This window comes from Pan paniscus, chromosome 1 (genome assembly GCF_029289425.2).
Source record: "Pan paniscus chromosome 1, NHGRI_mPanPan1-v2.0_pri, whole genome shotgun sequence".
Classification (NCBI taxonomy): Eukaryota; Metazoa; Chordata; class Mammalia; order Primates; family Hominidae; genus Pan; species Pan paniscus.
The window spans coordinates 211943777-211968625 of record NC_073249.2 but is presented as its reverse complement, the minus strand read 5'-3'; the positions used below and the strand labels follow the sequence as shown (position 1 = coordinate 211968625).

Genomic DNA, 24849 nt, shown 5'->3' with positions numbered 1-24849 from the left:
AGTGGAGGGACGTAGAGGTGATGTGATTGCCGGAAACGCCCACTAGGTGTGTACCTTCAGAAGCTGCACGGGAGACAGTGAGTCCCCAGGTTTGCCATTTGCTCAGACCCCAGTCTGGACTTCATTTAAATTCTCTCTTTTTGTTTTTTTTTAATTCTCTCTTTTTTTTCGAGATGGAGTCTCGCTCTGTTGCCCAGGCTGGAGTGCAGTGGCACAATCTCAGCTCACTACAACCTCTGCCTCCCGGGTTCACGCCATTCTCCTGCCTCAGCCTCCCGAGTCACTGGGGCTACAGGCGCCTGCCACCACGCTTGGCTAATTTTTTGTATTTTTAGTAGAGACAGGGTTTCACCGTGTTAGCCAGGATGGTCTCAATCTGGTATAAATTCTTTAGAAAGCACGCGTCTGTTCACTATGGAGATCTGAAGATATGGGAACTGCAGGCTCACCACCCTTGTGTGATGGCGACGTCTAGGAGAGCCTTCAGCTGAGCCCCGTTCACCTACTTCTCCTCTCAGCATAATTATTTACATCTGCAGGGGCCGTCAGCATGCCTTACTCATTTTGCTGCATTTAACCCGAGTTGAAATCTGATACTGGCTTAGCATGTAGTGTGTTTCCAGTTTGTTCTCCAGCTCATGGTATAGCCAGTGGCCGCGCGGTTGAGGTTGTGGATTCCAGACTTTCCTCTAGGCTTTGGTTTGGTTATCTATAACATGGAAATAGAAATGCCTGTTCTTTCCCCTAGTCTTCTCAGAAAGTTAGCTCTCCCGCCCGGAGCTAGACACAGGAGAACCTGCTCTGTGAGGCGTGGGGCAGGCAGCTTCCATCTTTCCGTGGGTTCTGGGAATGGGTGGAGAAGGAAACTGAGACACTGGGTGTTATGCTGCTGAGTCACACTCAGGGTGGGAAAGAAAGCAGGGCTGGGCTCTCCCGGCCGTTGTAAGGCCGTGCTCAAGTTGCTTCCTCCCGATCTGCAGTGAGCTTTGGGCTCCCTGTGTGGATGGTGTCATGAGGTGGTGGATGTAACTAATGCGCGGCCTTCCTTCTTTTTCCTCTTGGGGTGTTGGTAATTTTTTTTCCCTCAAGGGTGGGGAAGAGGGAGGATGGATGAGGCTGGATGGAAAGTCCTGCACAGTGAGGATGTGGAGGGAAGCAGGCAGTGCCACCCGGGGCTTGCTGTCCCTCCCCTGGGTACCTCCCTTCAGGAGCCTGGCCTTGGGGAGGGGAGGAGATTGTTGCGAGAGCCAAGACTGGGGGACCTGGCCAATTTTTTCATCTGAAGCTCAAAGACCCAGTTTCAACGCTGTGCCCAATTTCAACTCTGTGTCCACCTGTGAGACTATTTGTCCTGACATTTAGTTTGCGAAGTAGGCACAGCATGAGACTTAGGGCTGGGAGCCTATCCAGTGGTTAGGAACATGAGCTTTGGAATCAGACCAGCCGGGGTTGGGATCCAGCTGTGCCACCTGGACCAGCTCTGTGACCTTGAACAAACCAGCCCCCCTGTTGAAGCCTCCATTACTGCCTCTGCAAAATGGAGAGAATGCTAGCACTTCTCCCATGGGGTTGGTGAGAGAATCTGATGGGCTGAGGCTCAGTGCCAGGCACATACTGAACACCCAAATGGGAGCTGGAACCCTCGGGTGAACCCCAGTGGCTGTGGGTTGGTGCAAAGACCCCTCCAGATGGGGGAAAAGGAGAAAGACTGATATGGGCAGGAAAAGCCTGGAAATGGCTTTGAGGCAGAACTTGAAAGGTTTGTGACATCCAGTGTTTCAATCCAGAAGGACTGGTCACTGGGAACAAAGAGAAGCTAGAATTGAAGTCTAAACAGTGATAAGTGCTCACTGCTTGGAAGAACTAAGTTCCCTTGTCCATTTTTGCTCATCCAGTTTTTGAAGAAAGAATAAGGTAGACTTCAAGTTTGTAGGGAAGCTAAGTGCCCAGAAAACTGTCTCTGACAAAAACAGTGTATCAGGATTCTTTTTCAAGTACAAGGGATTAAAAAATGCAACTCAAACTGGCTTAAATGAAAAAGGGAATAATTGGCTTATGTAACTGAAAAGTTCAGGGATAGGTTCTGGCTTCAGGTGTGGTGTGATCCAGGACTCAACTATTCGGATATTATCTGAATCCTGTCCTGGTCTCATTGGCTCCTCCCCTCCCAGTGGCAAGACAGCTGCCAGCAACTCCAGGCTCCATCCTCACAGCCTGAGCCCATTGGTAAAGAGAGCGCCTGGATCCTGGTCCAGAGATTTACCTCTGATTGGACTGACTTGGGTCATGTGCCTTCTCCTGAACCAGTCACAGTGGTCAGGGTGATTCAGTAATCTCATTAGCCAGACTGGGTCATATTTTCATCCCTGAACCACAGGTGTTGACAGTGGGGGCTCCTGAAAGGGAAATGGAGGTGCCATGTTGAAAAGAAGGGTCATAGATGTCAGCCAGACAGAAACGTCTGCTGCCCAGTCCAGGGGGGGCTAATAGAGAAATTTGGAAAGAAAAGGCTGGATGAGGTGGCCTCTCAGAGGAAGCAGTAGCGTGGAGGCTCAGCTTGATGGCTGTGCTGGGAGTCTTCCTTGTACCAATAGGATGGCCCAGGAAGCTCCCATCCCAAGTCAGCCCATCTGACTTGTGATGAACTGGCTACAACTTGCTGCTTCTAATCCCTCAGTGGAAAATGTGCTCATTAGGCCAGTCACGGTGGCTCATGCCTGTAATCCCAGCACTTTGGGAGGCTGAGGCGAGCAGATCACTTGAGGCCATGAGTTTGAGACCAGCCTGGCCAACATGGCAAAATGCTGTCTCTACAAAAAATACAAACATTAGAAGGGCGTTGTAGCACATGCCCGTAATCCCAGCTACTCGGGAAGCTGAGTCAGGGCACTTGAACCCAGGAGGCGGAGGTTGCAGTGAGCCAAGATCATGCCACTGCACTCCAGCCTGGGCAACAGAGTGAGACTCCGACTCAAAAATAATAATAATAATAAGTAATTTGTCTGTGGTTTTACATTAAGCAACTGAATTGGGATTAAAGGGAAAAAAACATTCCTTTATTAAAACAACAGTTAATAAATACTAACTTAAAAACAAAAAAAAGAAAAAGAAAATGTGCTCACTGAGGGCTGGAGGAGGCAACTGGCCAGGCCCTGAGCAGAGGCCAGCACTTCCCCATCCCTCCTGCCCAAGCAAATTCCCAAGTAGGTAGGAGCAGACTGTTCATAGTCATCAAGGAGGCCTGGCCATGGGCTTTGGGACTGAGCAGTCCTTGCTGCCACCAACAGTCGGGAACCCAGCCACTCTGGTGGCAGGCAGGTGCCTGCCTCTCCCACCCCCACCCAGATGGTGTTTTTCGAGATTCACATTCCTCCTGGTGCCAGAAGCACCTGCCAAGTGATTTTTGTAGCCGCTGCCATGAAGGTGTTACCCAAACCTCCGGCAGACCCCAGGGGGCTGCGTCCTGCAGTGCCAATCCTCAGGTGAAGTGGGGCTGGAGGTCTGCAATTCCTTGACTTCCCCAGACATCCCTGCTTCTGAGCCTGTGACTGTCACCCTTCCAGGACAGCGACATGGTTGCTGCCCAGCCTGTGTTTGGTGAGGGGTGGGTGAAGGCATGCAGGAGAGGACGGGTTTTCTGGGATGTGGAGCTGGGTGGGCCCATCTCCCCATGGGAATTCTGGGCAGCAAGATGGTAGAAGAGGATCCGCTTGGCACTCAGGGCACCGAGGAGGGTCTGGCTAAAGGTGTGTTTACAGGCCAGCGGCTTCACCGGAAGAGCCTCTGCAGGGAAGACGGTTTCAACACCACCTAACGGAAAAAACAGTTACTGTGCAATATGAGAAAAGGACAAAGGCTGTATTACCTGAGTCCCTGCACCCTCCACACCCACCCGTAGTAAGAATTACCAAGCAGCTCTCCGGGCTGGGGAGCGCCGTGGAAGAAACCCTGTGGAGGAGTGGGTGGGTGTTATTTGAGAGTCTTCTCCTATTTGGGGATTGCTGTACTGCTTCCCATCACCCCCTACTGAGTGTCAGGATCATATGACACAGGCCCAGAGGACATGGAAATCTCCACCAAGCCAGGCTCCTGTTCTTGCCTGCCTGCAACCCTGGGGACTGAGGGAGGGATGGGAGGGTCCGTTTGGCAAATGGGGACAGAGGTGGTTCAAGAAGATGGGGCTGTTTCCAGCTCCCCATGCAGGGACCAGGCAGGAGAGGGGAGGCCAGGCTGGGCCTGAGAGGGTCAGCCCCACAGAGGGAGTGACACCAAGCCTAGGCTTACCTCTCCCCGAAGGCTCAGGATGGCCAACAGAAGCATGGTCTTGAGACTGGCATTTTCCAGCCTACACTGGCAGACTTCTGACTCCACAGGCAAATCATTAAGCTTAGGACGCTGCGAGCTGAGTTTCCTTGTGGCAGCTGTGGTCACATACAGAGCTTTCAGGAGGCTTTGGAGGGGTCTGCAGTAGAGAGCCGGTGTGGCTGCTGCGGCGGCCCTGGGCTGAGCTAATCCAAGACTCCCAACCCCACTCAGATGCTGGGTCAGCTGAGCAAAGACGCTGAGGTTCTGTGACCTCAGGCCTCCCAGTCCAGGGAAAAGATGGAAATGGGGGTAACTCTCCAGGGAGGGTTTCAGGGTTGTCTGCCCAGCTGCAGGCCCAGAAAGGAAGAGTGCACAGGGCTTTTGTCTACCTGCAGGGTGTCTTGAGTCTGGCAGCAGTACCCACAGGAGAAAGGGAATAACTCAGTGGTTACAAGCAACAGCAAACTTCCTATGTTTAACTGCATGTTCTCTCCGTGGCTCAGTTTCTTTTGTAAAATGGGGACATCCCCTAGGGTTTTTAAGGTGATTGAGAATTCATGCACATGAAGATTTCAATCAATCTCAACACATGTGAAAGGCTCAGAAAGCATAACTGTTATCACCTGGACAAAGGCGACAAGCACATTCAAGATCAGAGCAAAGATGCATTTCTTTCCTGCCACGTGCTATGCCCGCACAAGTACAGAACAGAGGAGGTGCCCTAGTCCACTGGCAAAGACTCCCATCCCCTCTGCCCTGGGCAGTGGGCTCTGCCGGCCTCCTCATCTCTGATTCTTCCTTTCAGAACTCCCCTCCTCTGCTGGGTACCTGCTTTGTTGAATACATTAATAACATTCGTCCTGTCACTGCTTAGCCTTGGGGTCCTGGGAGTCCCTGTCTCTTAAGATGACTTTGCCCGTGAGAGTCATTGTGTCTCTTTTTTTTAATTTTTATTTTATTTATTCATTCATTCATTCATTCATTCATTCATTTTAGACATAGTCTCGCTCTGTCACCCAGGCTGGGATGCAATGGCACGATCTCAGTTCACTGCAACTTCCACCTCCCAGGTTCAAGCAATTTTCCTGCCTCAGCCTCCCAAGTAGCTGGGATTACAGGTGGCCGCCACCACACCTGACTAATTTTTTGTATTTTTGGTAGAAATGGGGTTTTACCATGTTGACCAGGCTGACCTCGAACTCCTCACCTCAGGTGATCTACCCGCCTCGGCTTCCCAAAGTGCTGGGATTAAGGCATGAGCCACCATGCCCATCTGTGTCTCTGTCTTAAAGCTTTAACCCTCCAAGGGCAATATGATTCCTTATTTTTAGGATAAGCATCATTCCAGTGTACTAAGATCACATTTGGACCTGATTCGGGCCCAACTCAATAATAGCAAGAGTGGTGGCCAAGGGGGCACTCACAACCTACTAGGTGCTGCTGGACCAGTGCATGGCAGGGCGGCCGCAGAGCCCAGCAGACCTGGGCTTGATCCTGTGCCCTGCCAATGTCTGTGAGCCTCAGGCGGGGACCACCGCAACCCTACATGGGGTCATGAGATGAGGGCTGTCATCCAGCACATGGCATCCACCTGCTCAGGGGTGGCAGCAGCCATGGTCTCTGTAAGGCTTCATGGAGACAGTGGCAGGTCAATACAGAGCTCTTGTCACTTGGAAGTGACTTCCATTTGACTGTGGTGGGTGTGGGACCATTCTCTAGGCATCTGATTTCTTTCCCACTGTGTGTGTGTGTGTGTGTGTGTGTGTGTGTGTGTGTGTGTGTGTCTCAAGCAAACACCCTGATGTTTCCTGGACACACAGACCCCTCGCTGTCCACAAAGCCACCAAGATGGATGGGGGTTAGACCAGGATACCCCTTTCACGGGGGCCTGCTGGGGAATAGGGGGCTGATTGGTTGTGTATCTGGATTTATTTTGCAGGGAGGGCTATAAAAATGAGTTTTTAATGGAAAATCTGAAACATGCTACTGCTATATTTAGATTTTTTTTTCTTGGGGTATAATTCACATACAGTAAAATGCTCAGCTCTTTAGTGTACAGTTTGTGTTCAGTGAGTTTTGATATTTGGGCATGAGGCTGTTGATCAGGGTGTCCACCCCGATGGTCAGCTGGGGACGGTCCCTCCAAGCCTGGACTCCACTCAGAGCCCCCCCCAAGCTCTCTGCTTCCCTCGTTCTCTAGACTTGATGACTCAGCCTTCAGCACATTCATCTCTGCTGTTTCATCCACCCTTCCTGGGCTGGGGAAGCCCGAAGGTCAGGGTTCTGCATTTAGTGAGGCCAAGGTTTTCCTCCGGAAGATCAAGGAGGTTTGCCCTTTTCCGAAATGATCATGATGAGCTACATTTGACCCTCATGTAGAACCTTCCGGAGAGTTTCCACTGAGATGATTGCTTTGTTTAATGTTTACCACAGGCCCGAGAGACTGGCCTTGGCTCCATTTTCAGATAAGAGATCAGAGGTTGCTTGTCCACAGGTCAAATAGCTGGGAAGTGGGGGAGCCAAGACTGAGCCCCAGCTGGCTGACCCCAAACCTGCGTGCCCGCCTCAGAACTGCACTGCGTGCCTCCCAAGAACACGGCACGGAGCATGGTGTTGGGTGTCGGGTGTGAGCAGAACAGAGTCCCTGCCCTCATGGAATGGACAGGCTGGCTCCATGGCCACACCCTTCTCCGGGGGCTGTGTGGGGAGTGTCCCCAGTGGAGGGCCAGAACCACTATGCGCTGAGTGGCTGACTCACTCATACACTGCTGAGGGGCATGCCCCCCTCTGCTAGCATCCACCAAGCCAAGCCTGGTTGCCACCTGGGCCCTGCTGGCTCAGGAAGCCCTTGTGTCGCCCATAGACCTTGCTCCTCTCCTTTTGGAAGGTGATAGTGTGGGAGTTGAGGCTGGAGGTGCTGGAACCAGACCATCTGTGTCCAAACCCTGGCTCTGCTCTTCACCCTGTGTGACCTTGGCCAAGCCATTTAACTCCTCTGTGATTCAACTTCCCCATCTATAAACTGTGGATGATAATAATAGGATCTGCTTCATGGAGCTACTGTGAGAATTAAACTAGTTAAGCAGGTAAAATACAGCAAAGCTTAGAACATATAGTATGTGCTCAAGAAGTGTTAAGAAAGATGTAATTGTTATTATAATAAATAATAATCATAATATTATTGTTACTTAGACCTTTGGCTTGGGGAGGCTGGATTTACAAACCTACGATTCACCAAGAGTCTTAGCAGTCCGAGAGGTTGCCTTCTGTTAAAAGGTGGCTGCTGTAGCTCTAGCCATTCGGTCCACTTTCCAGAAGTGGAGAAAGTGGAGAAAGGTGAAGAAAGAGGTAAAGCCTTACTTTTGTAAGAGTCAGTCCTCCTAAAGGACTTTTTGCTGCACCTCACTGGCCAGAAGTATGTCACATGGACAACCCTAGCTGCAAGGGAAGCTGGAAAATAGCATTTTTAGAAAGTGGGACTCATTGCTTTTGCAAACTAAAGGAGATGGGCTGCAGAAGGGCAAGGGTCTGCCCCAGCTCCCTTTGCCACCTGGTATGGACCTTTCCTCTGAGTGGGTACACCACACCCCCTTTCCCTTGGGGAGGAGGCCCCTGGGGACCTGCTGCATGGCCTGCCAGCTGGTATCATTATCCCCCCTGAGGGCAGCACCGTTGGTAACAGTTGGCTCCCTGGGCCAGGAGGGCCACCATTTCCCAGACAATGTTTACTTCCTGCTACCATGGCCAAGAGAACTCTGCTAAGTCTATGGGTTTTGGGCCCCTCTACTTAGAGGCCTGAGGGCACTGTGGTTCCCCAGCGTCAGCAGAAAGGTACCCAATCAGTCTTTGGGCAAAGGCCAGGAAAGTTTTTTGTTCTTGGGCAAAGGCCAGGAAAGTTTTCTCCAGTAAGGATGACTCCTTCCTCAGTAGCTGTCTTGCCTTTGGCAAATGGCTTTCTCCTGTCATTGGGTCATCAGCCTGAGCTGTACCAGATACTTAACAAATACCATCTTCATCTCACACCCTCTAGCCTAGTGCCAACAGGAGAGCTTCGTGCAGTCATGGCAGCGGTCTGGATCTGCACTGTCCGGTACCCTAGCTCCTAGCCACGTGGGTGCACGTGAAATGTGGCTAGAGAAACTGAGTTTTTCATTTTAATTAATTTATACGTAAGATAGTCACCTGTGGCCAGGCGCAGTGGCTCACACCTGTAATCCCAGCTCTTTGGGAGACTGAGGCGGGCAGATCACAAGGTCAGGAGATTGAGACCATCCTGGCTAACACGGTGAAACTCCATCTCTACTAAAAATAGAAAAAATTAGCTGGGCGTGGTGGCAGGTGCCTGTAGTCCCAGCTACTCAGGAGGCTGAGGCAGGAACCCAGGACCCAGGAGGCAGAGCTTGCAGTGAGCCAAGATCGCGCCACTGTACTCCAGCCTGGGCGACAGCGCGAGACTCCATCTCAAAAAAGAAAAAGATAGTCACCTGTGCATAGCAGGTACCATACTAAGCAGTGCAGCTATAGACCCTGCCCATGAGGGGAGAAACACAAAATCAGTAGCATTCATCTAGACTCATAAAGAGTGGGTCCCTCTAAGGGAACCCATGTTGTGAAGGCCCAGAGAGAGACAGTGACCGGCCCAAGGTCACACAGCAACGTAATCGTTCCTCTGAGAAAGAAACGCAAGTCTTCCAACGGCAGCTTCTTTATTGTTTCTTCAGAAATGTGGTTGGTCCCGTCGGTGTAGAGGGAAAGGTGAGTTGTGGACACAGTGCTCAGTGTGCCAGGCACATGTAAGCGCTTTACGCATGTCTTATTTATTCCCATCTCCCCCGTTTTACAGGTGAGGCCACCGAGGCCCAGGGAGAAGTGCCTGCTGGTGGCCCCAGAGCTGGTGAATTGAGAGGCTGTGCTCTTGGAGCTTAGGCTGAGATTGCAGTACCAGGGCTGTCTCCACTCCTGGAAGAGTCTGGGGGATGCGAGACCTCGGCCTCCATGCCCAGCTGGGGCAGATGCAGTTAGCAAGCTCTGATAAGCCTCTCTCTTTCCATGGAGTTGTTTTTCCAGCCTGGTCTCCTAAGACTTGGCTCCTGCAGGTGCCGCACCTGGTGACCCGCCCTGGAGGCTCCCATCAACTTACTCACAGCCTGACTGGAGAGGCAGGGCTTAGGCATCAGGTACACCTGTTAGGAAGGTGCACACAGGAAAAAATCTGCCTTTGCCACTGTTAGTCAAAGAGAAAGGCACATGGCACCCAGCTCCATCTCACTCTCTGCTCTCATCTGAGTGCAGGGTGCAGAGAAGACCCTGGCAGATGCCCTTCCTGTGCCTGCCCCGCCTCCCTCCTGTGCCGTGCTCAGGCAAAGCCTGCTCCCCTGGTTGCCCCATTTCATGGTGTCAAAATCCCCGTGAGATGAGAGTAGCACTGCTGGCATTAAACACAAGACGCCCAGTTAAATTTAAATTTCAGATACGTGCTGAATCAATTTTTAATATAGGTTGGGACATATACTGAAAATGATTTGTTGTTTATCTGAAATTCAAATCTAACTGTGCGTCTAGGGGTGTTTGTTTGGCATTACTTTGTTTTGTTTTGCTTACTCTGGCAACCCTAAGTGGGTGGCATCTGTGCAGCATACATGACAACTGAGACCCAGAGAAGTGACACGAGGCTTATGCAAAGTCAAGACAAGGCCCCGGCCAAGCCTGGGTTTGAAGCCAAGTCTCTTGGAATCCTTTGCCTTCTTCCTGGACAACAGTAAACAATCTTGGTGGCTTCCTCGGGTGGTTGGAAGAGACCCAGAAGTCACTGAAAAAAAAAAAAAAAAAAAGACCCAGCACGGTGGCTCCCACCTGTAATCCCAGCACTTTGGGAGGCTGAGGCAGGTGGATCATCTGAAGTCAGGAGTTCGAGACCAGCCTAGCCAACATGGTGAAACCCCATCTCTACTAAAAATACAAAAAATTACCCAGGCGTGGTGGCAGGTTTGTAGCCTGTAATCCCAGCTACTCAGGAGGCTGAGGCAGGAGAATCGCTTGAACCCAGGAGGCAGAGGTTGTAGTGAGCTGAGATCGTGCCATTGCACTCCAGCCTGGGTAACAGGAGTGAAACTCTATCTCAAAAAAAAAAAAAAATTAAACAAAAACAAACCTGCCTCTTCTACCTGTGTGACAATGGACATACTGTTAGCAGTCACTCACACCTTATTGTGAAATAGACTCTTAGTGACAGCTGAGCAGGGAACAGGGGCCCTGGCAGGATGGTAGATTGAAGAGTATTGATCAAGAGGAGAAAATTCCAGCCTTGGCGACTGCTAGAGACAGTGAGCTGAGGCGGGAGCACCAAGGGGTGGTTGGGGCTGAGGCCTTTTATAATCTGACCTCTCCAGCCTTCCTCCTGTTCTTCCTCACCTGGCACCCATTTCCTGGTCACTCAAGACCCTCCAGCTTTGCAGCCGCCTTTGCTCACACCATTTCCTCCTTCCCCGGTCGCATCCTCTAGGGTCCATCTGGAATGCCGCCAGCTTCTCAAGGGTGTCCGAGTGCTCTGAGCAGATGTGGGCCCTTCCGTGTTCTGTTTCTTCGTGTGTGCGTCTATTTGCTGGAGGCTTCTTGAGGCCAGGAGTCTTTCCTTCTCTCTCCTGGCCTGGAATGTAGGTGGGCCCCAAATGTTTACCCGGAATGAGAGCAGGGGCATGGCCCCAAAAGCAAACCTCCTACTTAGGAGTTTTGCTAAGAGACTTGCTGCCTCCATGGCATATGAGATTTGGGGGTCCTTCGACCGTGGGGTCCAGGAGCACTAGCCTGAGAGTGGGGCCTGTCTGGGGCATTCACCCCAGTGCCCCCGTGCCTAGAGCCGTGCATGGTATGAGGCAGGGGCCTCTCCATGTTGGGTGGATGGAGCCATTCAACAGACGTTACCGAGTGCCCGTGATGTGTCGCGCAGTCACTGTTTCCAGCACTGAAGACCCAACAGTGAAGGAGACGAGGCAGGATATGCGATCGGGCCCCACTCTCGGATCCTGTGTCCACCGAGCACGCCGCTGGGGAGCAAGTGAGCCTCCACGTCACTACGGGGTTTTGTCCGAGTTGCCTGCCGTGCTGTTGACGCTGGACAGGAGCGGAGCCGTGTTAGGTCTCTTGAGGCTGTGACAGTGAGGCTGAGACAGGCTGATGGGAAGGAAATCATGAAGAGGGGAGACGAGCTCCCAGGCAGGTCACAGCTCTGCGGAGGCCCTGAGGTGTGGCGAGTCTAGCGCCTTCCAGAACTGAGAGAAGCTGGCATCCTGAAGGAGGCCTCAGACGGCCAAAGAGGCAGCTAATATGCTAGGTGGGGCGGGGAGGCTGTCGGCACCGAGTGAGATGTGCCTTGCACCTCAGAGGCACCCTCGGGCTTCTGTGGGGAGGAAGGACTCGGGTTAGGAGGAGCTGGGAGGGCAGGGAGGTGCCCTGGGAGGCCTCCTCTCCTTACAGGGGTGGCTGGGCCCATCGTGGCCTCAGGAAGTGATGTGAGATGGATGAGGAAACAGGGGCTGGAGGTGCCACCACCTCTTCCCAAGGCCGCTGGTGGGAGAGAGGCGCCCCATCCTCAGGGCTCAGCCCTGCTCCCCCTCTGCCTGCTCCCTCCCCTAGACCTGGCCCTGCCCGCTCAGCCTCAAGGCCAGTGGATCCCTAGGTAGTCCAGAGGGTTGTAGTGCCTTAGAGATTGCCAGCAGGCACTGATGGCGAGGGTAGGGCATCTAGGGAAGGGCAGTGCATTACCAATATTGGACCTTCTCTGTGTACGTGGCATTCACAGAGCACATCTTGCATATGTACATGGAGCATTTCCTGTGTACGTGGAGCACTTCCTATGTATACAGGGCACTTCCTGGGTACATGGAGCACTTCTTATATACATGGAGCACTTCCTGTGTATATGGAGCACTTCCTATGTACATGGAGCACTTCCTGGGTACATGGAGCATTTCTTATATACATGGAGCACTTCCTGTGTACATGGAGCACTTCCTTTATGAGGAGGGGCACTTCCAATGCCTCCGAGGAGCCTCACAGCCAATGAGGGTTAGACCCGTTTAACAGATGCAGTGTCCGAGGCTCAGCAGGGAGGGACTTGCTCATCAGCCACCACATGCCTGGCCGGAGACCTGGTGACTCCAAAGCTGTGCCCCCAGCCACGCCCCTTGCATGACCCTCAGGGGCGAGGACTGTGCACCAGACCTCCAGGGAGTACACATCCCCTTTTACCAGCAGGGACGCTCCTGGCTCTACCTGCATGTGTCCGGTCTAGCCAGGGCTGCCCTTGGCCCCTCCCCTGGTCCCTCCCCTGGTCCCTCTGTGATCTGGAATGGAGGGAAGGGGAAGGCAGTGTGGGGAGAGGAGGGGAGGAGTCCGTGCAGAGGGTGGGACGGCCAGGTGGCCAGCGCAAGGCTGGTGAGTGCGGCGCCTTCGTCTGTTCATTCTCGAGGGCAGCCAGGTGCCAGGTGCTGTTCTAGGCATGAGGATGCGGCCATGGACAAAACAGACTCAAGTTCCCGCCCTCCTGGGCCTTACAGCCAGCCTGTGGATAAACAGATCCATAGGGCATGACAGGCGCTGATGAGTGCTGCGGAGAAAGAGCAAAGAGGAAGGAGGCCGGGGTGCAGGGAGGCGGGGCAGAGTGTGCTGAGCTTCTGCCATAGCAGTGATGGACACAGACAGCCCTGCACCCCCACCCTCCCCTAGAGCCAACATTGAGTTTGGGAAAGAGACAGATATATACAGCATCACACAGGGCGGTGAGAGAAGACCCTTCCACGCAGGTGATGTGGAGTAGACGCTTGTGTCACAATGAGGAGGCAACCACAGGAAGAACCAGGAAAGGGTGTTCAGGTGGAGGGCACTGCAGAGACAAAGGCCCTATGCTGGAAAGAGTGTGGCATATTGTAGAGAGAGGGACCAGTGTGGCTGCAGGTGGGAAGAGGGAGAGGAGGTAGGCAGAGGCCTGGCCCCAGCCAGGGCTGCCCTTGTCCCCTCCCCAGGTCCCTCTGTGATGTAAAATGAAGGAAAGGGAAGGCAGTGTGCGGAGGGTGGGGGCGGCCCGGTGACCAGCACGCAGCTGGTGAGTGTGGTACCTTTGTCTGTTTATTCTCGAGGGTACCTGCTTAATGAATATTTCAGCATGTCCTTCCACTGTCTCCTAAGTGAGGTTTCCTCCTTCTCTTAATGCACTCTCCTAAGAGTTATGCAGAGGTACACGTAGCCTGGCGCCTGTGCACAGCCTGATCGCTGCCTCCAGCACCCATTAGTAGTTCTGTTTTCACTGTTGCCGAGGTGAGCTGACCTGGGCATGGGTGTGTCTATCCGCCCGCAGGACTGAGAAGCTGACAATACCTTGGTTGACACGGCTCTCACTTTGGGAGGATGGCGCACCTTCTGGGTCGCTTCCTGAGGCACCCCACAGCCTGAGGAGACACCGTGTTCTCCTTGGCCCCATTTCTGGGGCCTCACTGTATGTAGGGTTGGATTTAAGTGCTGCAGAAACCTCTGCCCACGGTGTCACCTTGTCACTGCTCATTAGACCCTATTTTCCTGCAGGACAGTCAGGTGCAAATGCACAAATTCTGTTTGTACACAGTGCTGAGCTCCTCGAGGGTATGTGTTTTGCAAAATGTGTTGAATATGCCTTTCTATGGCTGTTTCCCAAGCATGAGACTGGGAGTCCAGGCTGTGGAGTCAGCCAGGCCTTGGTTCAAATCCCAGCTCTGCTATGTACTAACTTTATGACCACCTGGAGTTACTTAATCTCTCTGGGCATCGATGTCCTAATTTATAAAATGGGGTTATGATGGTCCCTGCATCTGAAGGTTTTGGTGGCTTAATGAGATAATGCATATGAAACTCAACTCAGCGTGCTGTTGGCTCATGGTTATGATGCTAACTCCTAAGACCGTCGGCCACCAGAGCGGACACTCTGAGTGCAGGACAGCGGCAGTGGAGTCCTCGGGAGTCGTGGTGGAGGGGTCTCACTAGGTGAGCTCTGCAGACTGTGGGTGGGGCCTAGAATTGGTGCTGAGGCTCTTTGGAACAAGGCAGTGGCCTCCCTTCACACATGTAGGAAAGGCCCTGAATGCAGAGCAAACAAAAAAGCTAAAGCCACCTCAAACCATCCCCAGAAAATGCGAGTGAGCGGCAGAGACGTTCCTGTCCTCTAACCCTGTGCCCTTCTCCCCTAGTGCTCCTGCGGGAAGAAGTGTCGCAGCTCCAGGAGGAAGTTCATCTTCTCCGGCAGATGAAGGAGATGTTGGCGAAGGACCTGGAGGAGTCGCAGGGCGGCAAGTCCTCTGAGGTCCTCTCGGCCACCGAGCTCAGGGTCCAGCTGGCCCAGAAGGAGCAGGAGCTAGCCAGAGCCAAAGAAGCCTTGCAGGGTGAGTGACGAGTCAGCAGCAGTTCCTTCGCTGGGAGCTCAGGCCCCAGGGATCTGGAGTCCTCCCCATGCAGGGGAAGTGACGCAGATGGACACAGGGGTCTCCCAGCACCCACCTCCAGCTGTGGCTGCCCTGTCCCTTCTTCGAGTGGAATTCTGCATCTTGTGGGCTGGGTGCAGATGCCATTCCTTCCTCCAGTGTGACCATCACACATTGTCCATATGGCTGGATGTGAGGTGTCTCCCTCTGGGGTGTGAATGGTGGATGGGCATCTTGGCTGGACCAGGACGCTGACCCAGCAGCCGAGTCTCTCTTACCCAGCACCCTTGGGGTCCTTCGGTGCCTCCACTCAGGGCATAGTGTGGCTACGCTGATTTCTCTGCTGGAGGACATGTCTGTGTCCCATGCGTCCCTCTTGCTCACCATGATGGGCTCTCCTGGGCCCAGAGGAAGGAGTTGGAAGATGACATGGTGTAGTGTCCAGGGGGTCTCTTGAAGACAAGGACCACAGACCCGTGACTACCATGTGGCTGGTGTGTCTTCAGCCAGAAATTGCTTTAGGAGATGAGGAAACCGGTGTCCACATGCTCAGCCTGGTTTCCCCGTAGGGACCCACATCCCTCTCTCCCGGGAGGCACTGCCCACATTCTATGGGGCTGGAAGAAGGGTCTCAGCGGGTTATTTGAGAAAGGTTGGAAGCCATCATGTAACCTGTCAGTGGACTCCACAGTGCTTGGAGAACTCAGGCATGAAACATCTGGGGAAAACACAGCCTTTGGGGTCTGCATTGATTCTCTTAAGCCCCCTCAGTGTCTTTGCTTCTTCTAGAAAAGACAATAAAGCTTTGCAACCTTCTTTCCACTTACCATTCACTAGAACAATGAATCCTCTTTAAAAATGTTGTTTCTGAAGCTAAAGCAGGTTTATTAATTAGGTTAATACCATGCTGCTGTAACAAAGAGACCCCAAAACACAGAGGCTTAAAGAATCTGTTTCTTCCTTAACCACCCCCCCCCCCCAGGTGAGCATTTGAGGCCGGTTGGGTGTATATGTTTCCCTCAGTCTGTGAGAGACCCCAGGGAAAGAGCCAGAATCGAGGGCCAGAGATTTGCCTTTGTGAGAGCTTGGTCATGTGACCATTCCTAGATGCAGAGGGTTCTGGGAAATGTAGTTTCTAGCTAGGTGGCCTTGTCCCAGCTAGGACTCTAACAGGGTAAAAGGGAGAATGGATTTTGCTGGACAGTTAATCGGCTCAGTCAGAGCCAATTCCCTGACAAGAGGTGTGATGTGGGCAGCAGGCCAAGAAGGCTATCTGTCCAGAGCCCAGCTGACCATCCCCCAGAAAGCCTGGGAAGTCCTCAGTTGAGGGTGAGCCCGTATCCAGAGTGTCACAGCACTCTTGACAAGCGTTCTTTTCAGCAGTACATGTTGCTCTCCAAGGCAGGTAGATGACCCTCTTCTTCTGGGGTCTTGTTTCTGGTGGGGTCACGGCGGCAGCGTTTTGGGTGGTCTTTTGAAGCTGTAATAGACATTGGGGTGCATTGTGGCCCAGCTGACATGGCATGCCTGGGAAGTCATTTTGCCAAGTAGGCGCACTTTTCCTCTATGCAGCCACCCGGCAGTCTAGGCAGATCTGTGTGAGCCATCCTCCACGCCCAGCTTCCCAGGATCCTATAATATCCATTCTCCTTCTCAGGATGGAGACCCAAGTCTCGGGAATCTCCCACAAGCAAGTGCTGCTGGGCTCAGGCTGTGCAAGCTGTTGTCGTTTGGTCTTGCCAAGCTTTATCATGTAGTGGAGAGTAGGGACTGGCTCAGGAAGCAGCCAGATGCTGTTCAATCACCTTTCCCACTCTGTGTCCCAGGGACAGAGACGCCAACCTCCACGTGTTTGACCAGGTACAGGATTCTCACCCCTGTGTGCTCTTCTGGATCTGCAAGGAGGAGAAAAACCTCCCTTAGTGGTTCCTGGGCCTACAGGGATGGCGGCGGCGGGAGTTAAGCAGAGGCTCACTTACACCACCATCCCCAGCTCCTTGGAGGCTACAACCTAGCCTCTTTAAACCTACCATCTAGGATGTACAACCTAGCCTCTCCATTCCTGATCTGAGTGATTGGACATTAACAGTGGCTTTGCAGGAGGTTGTGAGAATGAAACGAGGTAATGTCTGGAAAGGTGATAGTTAGTTCCTGCTGTTGTCATAATGTACATCCTCCTCCCTTTAGCCCACAAGGCACAGAGCTGTACAGGCAATCTTTACTAACTCTGTGCTGTAAGATTTCTTATCCACCACCAAAGATCTCTGGCCTTGCCCAGGGACACAGAGATCTACCCCTTTGTAGGAGTATTAATATAAGCAACAAGGACTTGTCAGTATTCTTGAAAAGGAAGCTTTATTGAGCACCTACTGGGTGCCAACACTGTCCTAAGTACGTGACTTACCATTCACCTCAATCCTGCCAGGAGCTGGAAACCCCATTTCTCAGGTGGAGACGCCTGAATGAGGTTCAGGGAAAGTAAATAACTTGACCAGGGTGGCAGAGCTAATTAGCAGAAGCAGAGACTTTTTCCCACTGCACAGACACGCCTCATCTTCCCTCTGGGTATGGTCGCAGGGAAGGAAGTTGGCCCAGATGCCAGAGACAGAAGCCATTCTTACTTCAGTGGCGGTGACAGCAGACTCAAGTCAGATCTGGGGGCTTGAATCCCACCTCTACCATTTATTGGCTATGTGAGCTTGGATGCATTTTGTTGTTGTTGTTGTTGTTTACTTTTTTATTTTCCTCTAAGTTCTGGGTTACATGTGCAGAACGTGCAGGTTTGTTGCATAGGTATATGTGTGCCATGGTGGTTTGCTGCACCTGTCAACTCGTCATCTAGGTTTTAATTAGGTATTTGTCCTAATGCTGTCCCTCCCCTTGCCCCCTACTGCCCAACAGGCTCCAGTGTGTGATGTTCCCCTCCCTGCGTCTACATGTTCTCATTGTTTGACTCCCACTTATGAGTGAGAACGTGTGGTGTTTGGTTTTCTGTTCCTGTGTTAGTTTGCTGAGAATGATGGTTTCTAGCTTAACCCATGTCCCTGCAAAGGACATGAACTAATTCTTTTTTATGGTTGCATAGTATTCCATGTTGTATATGTACCACATTTTCTTTATCCAGTCTGTCATTGATGGGCATTTGGGTTGGTTCCAAGTCTTTGCTATTGTAAATAGTGCTGCAGTAAACATACGTGTACATGTGTCTCTATAGTAGAATGATTTATAATCCTTTGGGTATATGCCCAGTAATGGGATTCCTGGGTCAAATGGTATTTCTGGTTCTAGAGCTTGGATACATTCTTTAACCTCCCTGCCCCATGATTCCTTTGCTGAGGGTAATAGTAACAGTGCCTGTTTTTCTTATAATTGGGACTAATAAACAGTAGCTACTTCATAGGATTGTTGTGAAGATTGAGGTGTAAAGTGCACGGCCTGGTGTGTAGTACCATTAGTGCCAATACTGAGATCTGCTTGGAGATGTTGCTTGTCTGATTCTCATGAGGGGTGGCCCAGACCTGAGACCACCCCTTGAGCCCATCCAAGCTCAAGGTAGCGGCATTCCTGAAAGGCAGTGAGTTGGCACCTTCAGCCACCACGAGCATCCTGCCTGGAATTCTACAAAGTCATAAATAAGATGCTTCACCAGCCACAGCACATGGTGAGTAAATTGCAGACAGATGCAGGCAGAAGGAGTCCAGGGCATGGAAAGGGATTTATATGCCCATAATGAGGAGAGGGGGAATAAACGCACAAGCCGAGCAAGCAGCAGATGTTGGGCGACACTTGTTAACATCCAGTGTCCCTAATGTGGGAAAAAGCAGAGCCCCCAAAGACTTGCCCCCTGGCAGATTCTCTCTCCAACTAACTGCCCCACCGTCTTTGTGTTTGAATGAGACCCGAAATTTCTAGCATGTGAGAGGAATAGGAACTCAAGCAGGCACCCAAAACATCAGTCTGCGGTTACAACACAAAAGCAATGAAAAGAATCTTGTTTGGGAAAAACGGGGGCTTAGAAGATTCCTTTGTTTCTTTGGAAATGAGTATGGGAATATTTGGTTTTGAATTTTGGTCTCATCACGAGCTTAAAGGCAGAAGCCTGAATGATTGTTTAAGACATATATATATTTTTTTTTTCTTTTTTTTTTTTTGAGACAGAGTCTCACTCTGTCATCCAGGCTTGGAGTACACTGGTGCAATCTCAGCTCACTGCAACCTCTGCCTCCCGGGCTCAAATGAGCCTCCAGAGAAGCTGGAACTACAGGCACACACCACCATGCCCGGCTAATTTTTGTATTTTTTTGTAGAGACGGAGGCTTGCCATGTTGCTCAGGCTGGTCTCGAACTCCTGGGCTCAAGCAGTCTGCCCGGGTCGGCTTTCCAAAGTGCTGAGATTACAAGCATGAGCCACCAAGCCCAGCTCATCAATGGTATCATCTTATGTATAAACTGCATGAGCCCTGCCCAGCACATGTGGTAAGCGTGTAGCCTGGGGGACCCCTTTGGGGTGTCTGTTGATTTCCTCAGGCCTCCTCAATTTCATGATTTCTCTGCGAATCAAGGCAGCACAGAAACAATGATAGTGAAAATTTGCTTCATTCCTTTTTAAATCTCTTAACAGCATGTCAGGTGTTTTGAGCGTGTTCCCACAACAATAAATACTCTTTGAAAACATAATTTTTAATGACTACATAATGTTCTGCCAAATGGAGATACCATAATTTATTTAGCCATTTCCCTATTATTAGACACTTAAGTTGTTTCCACTTTTTTCTCTCTCTGTCTTTTGTTTGTTTGTTTGCCATTGTATAACACTGTCATAAAGATCTGTGTATGTAAATCTGTTTATTTTCATAAGACAGCATTTCTTAAGCTCTTTGGCCTGAGGACCACTTTATATCTTTACAAAACTGAAGACCCCAAAGGGCTTTTGCTCATATGGTTTAGATCTATTAGTATTAATGTTTTCAAAATTAAAACTAGAAAAAATATGTAAATCTTTAGTAATTTATTTTAAAATCATCATAATAAATTCATTATATGTTAACATAAGTACAGTTATCTTTTTCTTTCCTTTCCTTTTCTTTCTTTTTTTTTTTTTTGAGATAGTTTCACTGTGTCACCCAGGCTTGAGTGCAGGGGCGTGACCTCGGCTTACTGCAACCTCCGCCTCCTGGGTTCAAGTGATTCTCGTGCCTCAGCCCTCCCATGTAGCTGGGATTACAGGCACGCGCCACCATGCCCAGCTAATTTTTGTATTTTTAGCAGAGACAGGATTTCACCGTGTTGCCCAGGCTGGTCTGGAACTCTTGACCTTAAGCAATCTGCCCGCCTCAGCCTCCCAAAGTGCTGGGATTACAGGCGTGAGACACCTTGCCCCACCAATATAGTTATGTTTTAATGAGAAGTAGCTGTATTTTTCCAAACAGATTCGAGTGAGAAGAGCAGCGTTGTTTTTTAAACATTTTTGTAAAACTCACTGGTGTCTGGCTTCATAGCAGAGTGCTGAATTCTCATCTCTGCTCCGTCTGTCTAGTGTGATTGTTGTTTTGGTTGAAAATCTGGCGTACGCAGTTTTGTATTAATAGTTGGAGAAGGAAGGATTATATTAATTGCCTTGTTAGATAATTGTGGGTGTTCTTTGATACCATGCTGAAACTCAGTAGTAGTTTCTTGAAGGTTCGTTGCAGTGCGCATCTGAAACCTAATCCTTTGTACTCTGCTACGTTAAAATCCACTGGTCTAATTTGCACTTTGAAATGGGTATTTTACCCACGTTTTTTTTTCTTTTGAGATAGAGTCTTGCTCTGTCTCACCCAGACTGGAGTACAGTGGCGCCATCTCAGCTCACTGCAACCTCCGTCTCCTGGGTTCAAACGATTCTCCTGTCTCAGCCCCGCGAGTAGCTGGGACTACAGGCGTGTGCCACCACACCCAGCTAATTTCGTATTTTTAATAGAGACTGGGTTTCACCATGTTGGCCAGGCTGGTCTCGAACCCCTGACCTCAGGTGATCACCCGACTCAGCCTCCCAAAGTGCTGGGATTACAGGCATGAGCCACTGCACCCGGCCCCCGCATATGTATTACTGGCGGAAAATGGCTTGAACAAAGGCTAGAAGACTAGTCTGCACATGGAGGTAGGAAGGGACACCTGATGTTGAGGCTTTGATGCAGGCAGATGGTGGGCGATGGTCACGGTGAACTCGAGGGTCACACCAGAAGCTCAGGGACCTTGGAGCTTTTCAGCAGGAGTCACGATGTGAAGTGTGGTGTTTTAGGATGTCCCCATTTTTGTTTCCCTCCCTCTCCCTCCCTTTGCAGCCTGGTCACTGTCCTTCTGGCACATGGTGGTGTGGTTACATCCGTGTGGCTCCTGGATGTGCCTATGGTATCACCTCCCTTCTGTCCCCTCAAGGTCTCTGCATTTGTACTTTATTCTCCCCCAGCCTCCAGATGGTCACTTTTCCGCCTGCTTCGGGTTCAGTCTCCGCATCCTCTAGGCAGCTTTCTGGACCAGCTTCCCTGCCCGATGGGCTCAGGGCCTGTTTTTGGCAGAATAATGATGTCCCCCTCTCCCAAAGATGTCCCCAGCCTAATTCCTGGGACTTGTGAATGAGTTAGGTCACACGGCAAAGGGGAACGAAGCTTGCCAATCAGATGTCCCTGGGATGAGTCTCCGGTGGGCCCAGTGGATCACAAGGGCCCTTGAAAGTAGAAGGGGAGGCAGAAGAGAGAGTCAGAGGAGATGTGACCGGAGGAGCAGAGGCCAGAGGGATTCAATGTGGGGCCTTGACACATTGTTGCTGGCTTTGAAGACACAGGAAGGGGCTGCAAGCCAAGGAGTGCAGGCGACCTCTAGAAGCTGGGAAAGACAAGGAAACAGGCTTTCTCCAGAGCCTCCAGAAGAAAGGCAGTCCTGCCAACACCAGGGTTTTAGCCCGGTAACACCCATTTTAGACCTGTGACCTCCAGAACTACTATAAGAACATTCATTTGTATTAAATTAATTTGTATTATGTTAGGCCAGCAGTCCCCAACCTTTTAGGCACCAGGGACCGGTTTCATGGAAGACAATTTTTCCATGGACCAGGGGTCCGGGGTTGGGGGATGGTTTTGGGATGATTCCAGTGCATTACATGCACTACATTTCTTGTGCACTTAATTTCTATTATTATTACATTGTAATATATAATGAAATAATTATACAATTCACCCTAATGTAGAATCAGTGGGAGACCTGAGCTTGTTTTCCTGCAACTAGATGGTCCCATCTAGGGGTAATGGGAGACAGTGACAGATCATCAGGCATTAGATTCTAATAAGGAGCATGCAACCTGGATCCCTCACATGCGCAGTGCACAAGAGGGCTCGTCCTCCTATGAGAGTCTAATGCCATCGCTACTGATCAGACAGGAGGTGGAGCTCAGGCGGTAATGTGAGTGATGGGGAGCAGCTGTAAATACAGATGAAACTTCGCTCGCTCGCCCCTCACCTCCTGTTGTGCAGCCTGCTTCCTAAGAGGCCAGGGACCAGTATCAGTCCATGGCCTGGGGCTTGGGGACCCCGTGTGAAGCCACTGCATTGTGTCACTTTGTTACAACAAGAATAGGAAACGAACCAGGCCCTCTCTTTCCCTGGACTTGGCGCCCTAAACACTGCCCTCTCTCAGGGCTTAGGACACGTGAGGGTCATCTGTTTCCTTTAGAAACGCCTGCAGGGCACAGCAGCCAGCACAGGGCGGGTGGAGTTAGCTAGCACTGACTGAGCATGGAGCAGAAGAAAGGATCCGGAGTTTCCTCTCCTTACTGGAAGGACTAAGGCCTGTGGGAGCCTTTTCCCTGCCACAGAGTGAGTCACCTGCCTTACACTGAGCTCCTGGAAGAAACACAACTTTATTATTTCATTTGCTCATTCACCAAATGTTCCCTGAAAACTTCCCTACCCCAGAGCTTGTGCCGATGCCTGTGGTTCAGAGCATTCCAGGCCCTGCTCAGAGTCTAGGGACATGCCTGAAACCTACGACACACTCAGTGTACCTTACTTGAATCCTATTTTTCCAAGTGGCCAACCAGGCCTGTAGATGAGAGTCTATCCCATAGGCATTCGTGCTTCAAGGAGTTCTAGGCTGCAGAGACTGTCTTAAGCCCAGCGGGGTCGGTGGGGCTGGAAGACTAAAGCTCCCAGCAGGTGCAGCCATGCCCTGGCTGCCTTTGCACATGTCACCAGGCCTGCAGACAGTGGGGTAGTAGGTGGCCTGAGAGGCTGTTGAATAGAACGATGTGTCATCTGTGCTGGGGCGGCCATGCCCACTTGCTTTCTTAGACACACATCCTTGTCACCACAGCACTGTGTGGGTTTGAAAAGCTACTTGATGTTTCCTGTGTCCCTTCCCACATCCGCACTCCATTCTTAGTCTCATTCCCTCCATCAAAGACGTGTTCATCTTCTATGCAGTTTATCACCTGGGGTTGAATGTGTATGTTCCTCTTTAGTAAATTCATACGCTTGAAGCTACTGCTGTTTCTTTAGCCTGGTGGCTCTCGGGGCTGCTGCAGGGGGCCCACCCTGAGCCAGCCCCTCGGTCCCACAGCCCTGACGTAGAAGACTTTGCTGGTAAATCTCGGAACTCAGTGGAAGCTTCCACAAAGTTTAACTCTACAGACAGAATGTCTTCCTTACATACTACCGGCTGCTTTTAAATATTGTTAACAGATCCCCCTTAAAGGCTTCTTAGACTCCACATTTTGATCCAGTTGATAATAATTGGTGGTCAGGTGGAAGAATTGCCCAGGCTCTGTTGTTGTTCTGTTATAGTTGCCACTGGACCTGCTTTCAGCACCCTCACCCTGGCTGCTTCAGAGGGCAGCTGGATTCCTAAAAAGAACCCATGCCCTAATGCACAAGTACTTTTTATTTTATTTTATATTATTTTTCGTGGGGGAACAGAGTCTTACTCTGTCGCCCAGGCTGGAGTGCAGTGGCATGATCTTGGCTCACTGCAACCTCTACCTCCTGGGTTCAAGCGATTCTCCTGCCTCAGCCTCCTGAGTAGCTGGGATTACAGGCGCCCGCCACCACGCCCAGCTGATTTTTGCATTTTTAGTAGAGATGGGGTTTCACCGTGTTGGCCAGGCTGGTCTTGAACTCCTGACTTCAAGTGATTCACCTGCCTCGGCCTCCCAAAGTGCTGGGATTATAGGCATGAGCCATGGTGCCTGGCCCACAAGCACTTTTTAAAAATAATTAATAATCATCATCATTTAATTTGAGAGTAGTTTGAGGTTTACAGAAAAGTTGCTAAGATAGTACGGAGCGTTGCTGTATACCCAGTTTCACCGTTAAGATCCTTCAATTACCTTGCACAAGAGCCTTAAAACCATCTCTTGTGTCGTGCTTGCTGATATCTCATTGGCCAAAGCAAGTCACCTGACCAAGCCCTGTATCACGTGGGCGGGGCTCTGCAAGGCCAGGCTCCTTGGCAACCCCGTGACTCACAGTCCAACACAGAGATCCTTTTAAATAGAATTGTTTCCAGAACCTGCCCTGAAGTCTGGGGTTCTGGTGACTGACAGTCTACACATTGCAACAAACTTTGTCCCCTTTGCTTTTTAGGCAGTAATTTTTTTTGCACCCGAGGAACTGATGTTCTCCTCCTCATCTGGGGTTTTTAGCACTGAGTCCTTGACCCTCTGTGAGTTGGACAGGCAGCCAGGACGGCGCCTTCCCCCAGGCGTCCCTGTCCCCCACACAGCCTCCCTAACATGTGCCCTTTCCGGCGTCTGCTTCAACACTTGGATCAGCTTCTTAGTAGATTCCGTGATGTCTTAAGGTTCTAATTATGGAAGTCTTCCATTTATCCTGAGAACAACGGAAAGGCTGGTCTGTTTGCAAATGCACAGACACCCTCTAGCACTCACCCACGCCCATCTGATACTTGTTTTGGAAACATTTACCAGAGCTCAACTCTTCTGTGTTCTGGGGAGGGGAGATTAAGCCCATTTTGTAGTTGGGAAGACTGAGGTGTGAACACACACTGCATCACTTTGGAGTGATAATCATTTCGGCTAGCATGTATTTAGCACTTGGAATTTGCCAGG

The 24849-nt window shown here is 51.0% G+C and overlaps 1 protein-coding gene across 3 annotated transcripts in view; it reads left to right on the top strand.

Moving 5' to 3' along the window:
• KAZN (kazrin, periplakin interacting protein) overlaps positions 1–24849 on the top strand; it is a 1229740-nt gene that overhangs the window by 1057642 nt on the left and 147249 nt on the right. For all 3 annotated transcript variants that reach the window (XM_008951836.4, XM_014342705.5, XM_034955817.3), the window contains one exon: positions 14520–14711. In XM_008951836.4, coding sequence (XP_008950084.2) covers positions 14520–14711 — 192 coding nt within the window. The remainder of the gene's footprint in view (positions 1–14519; positions 14712–24849) is intronic.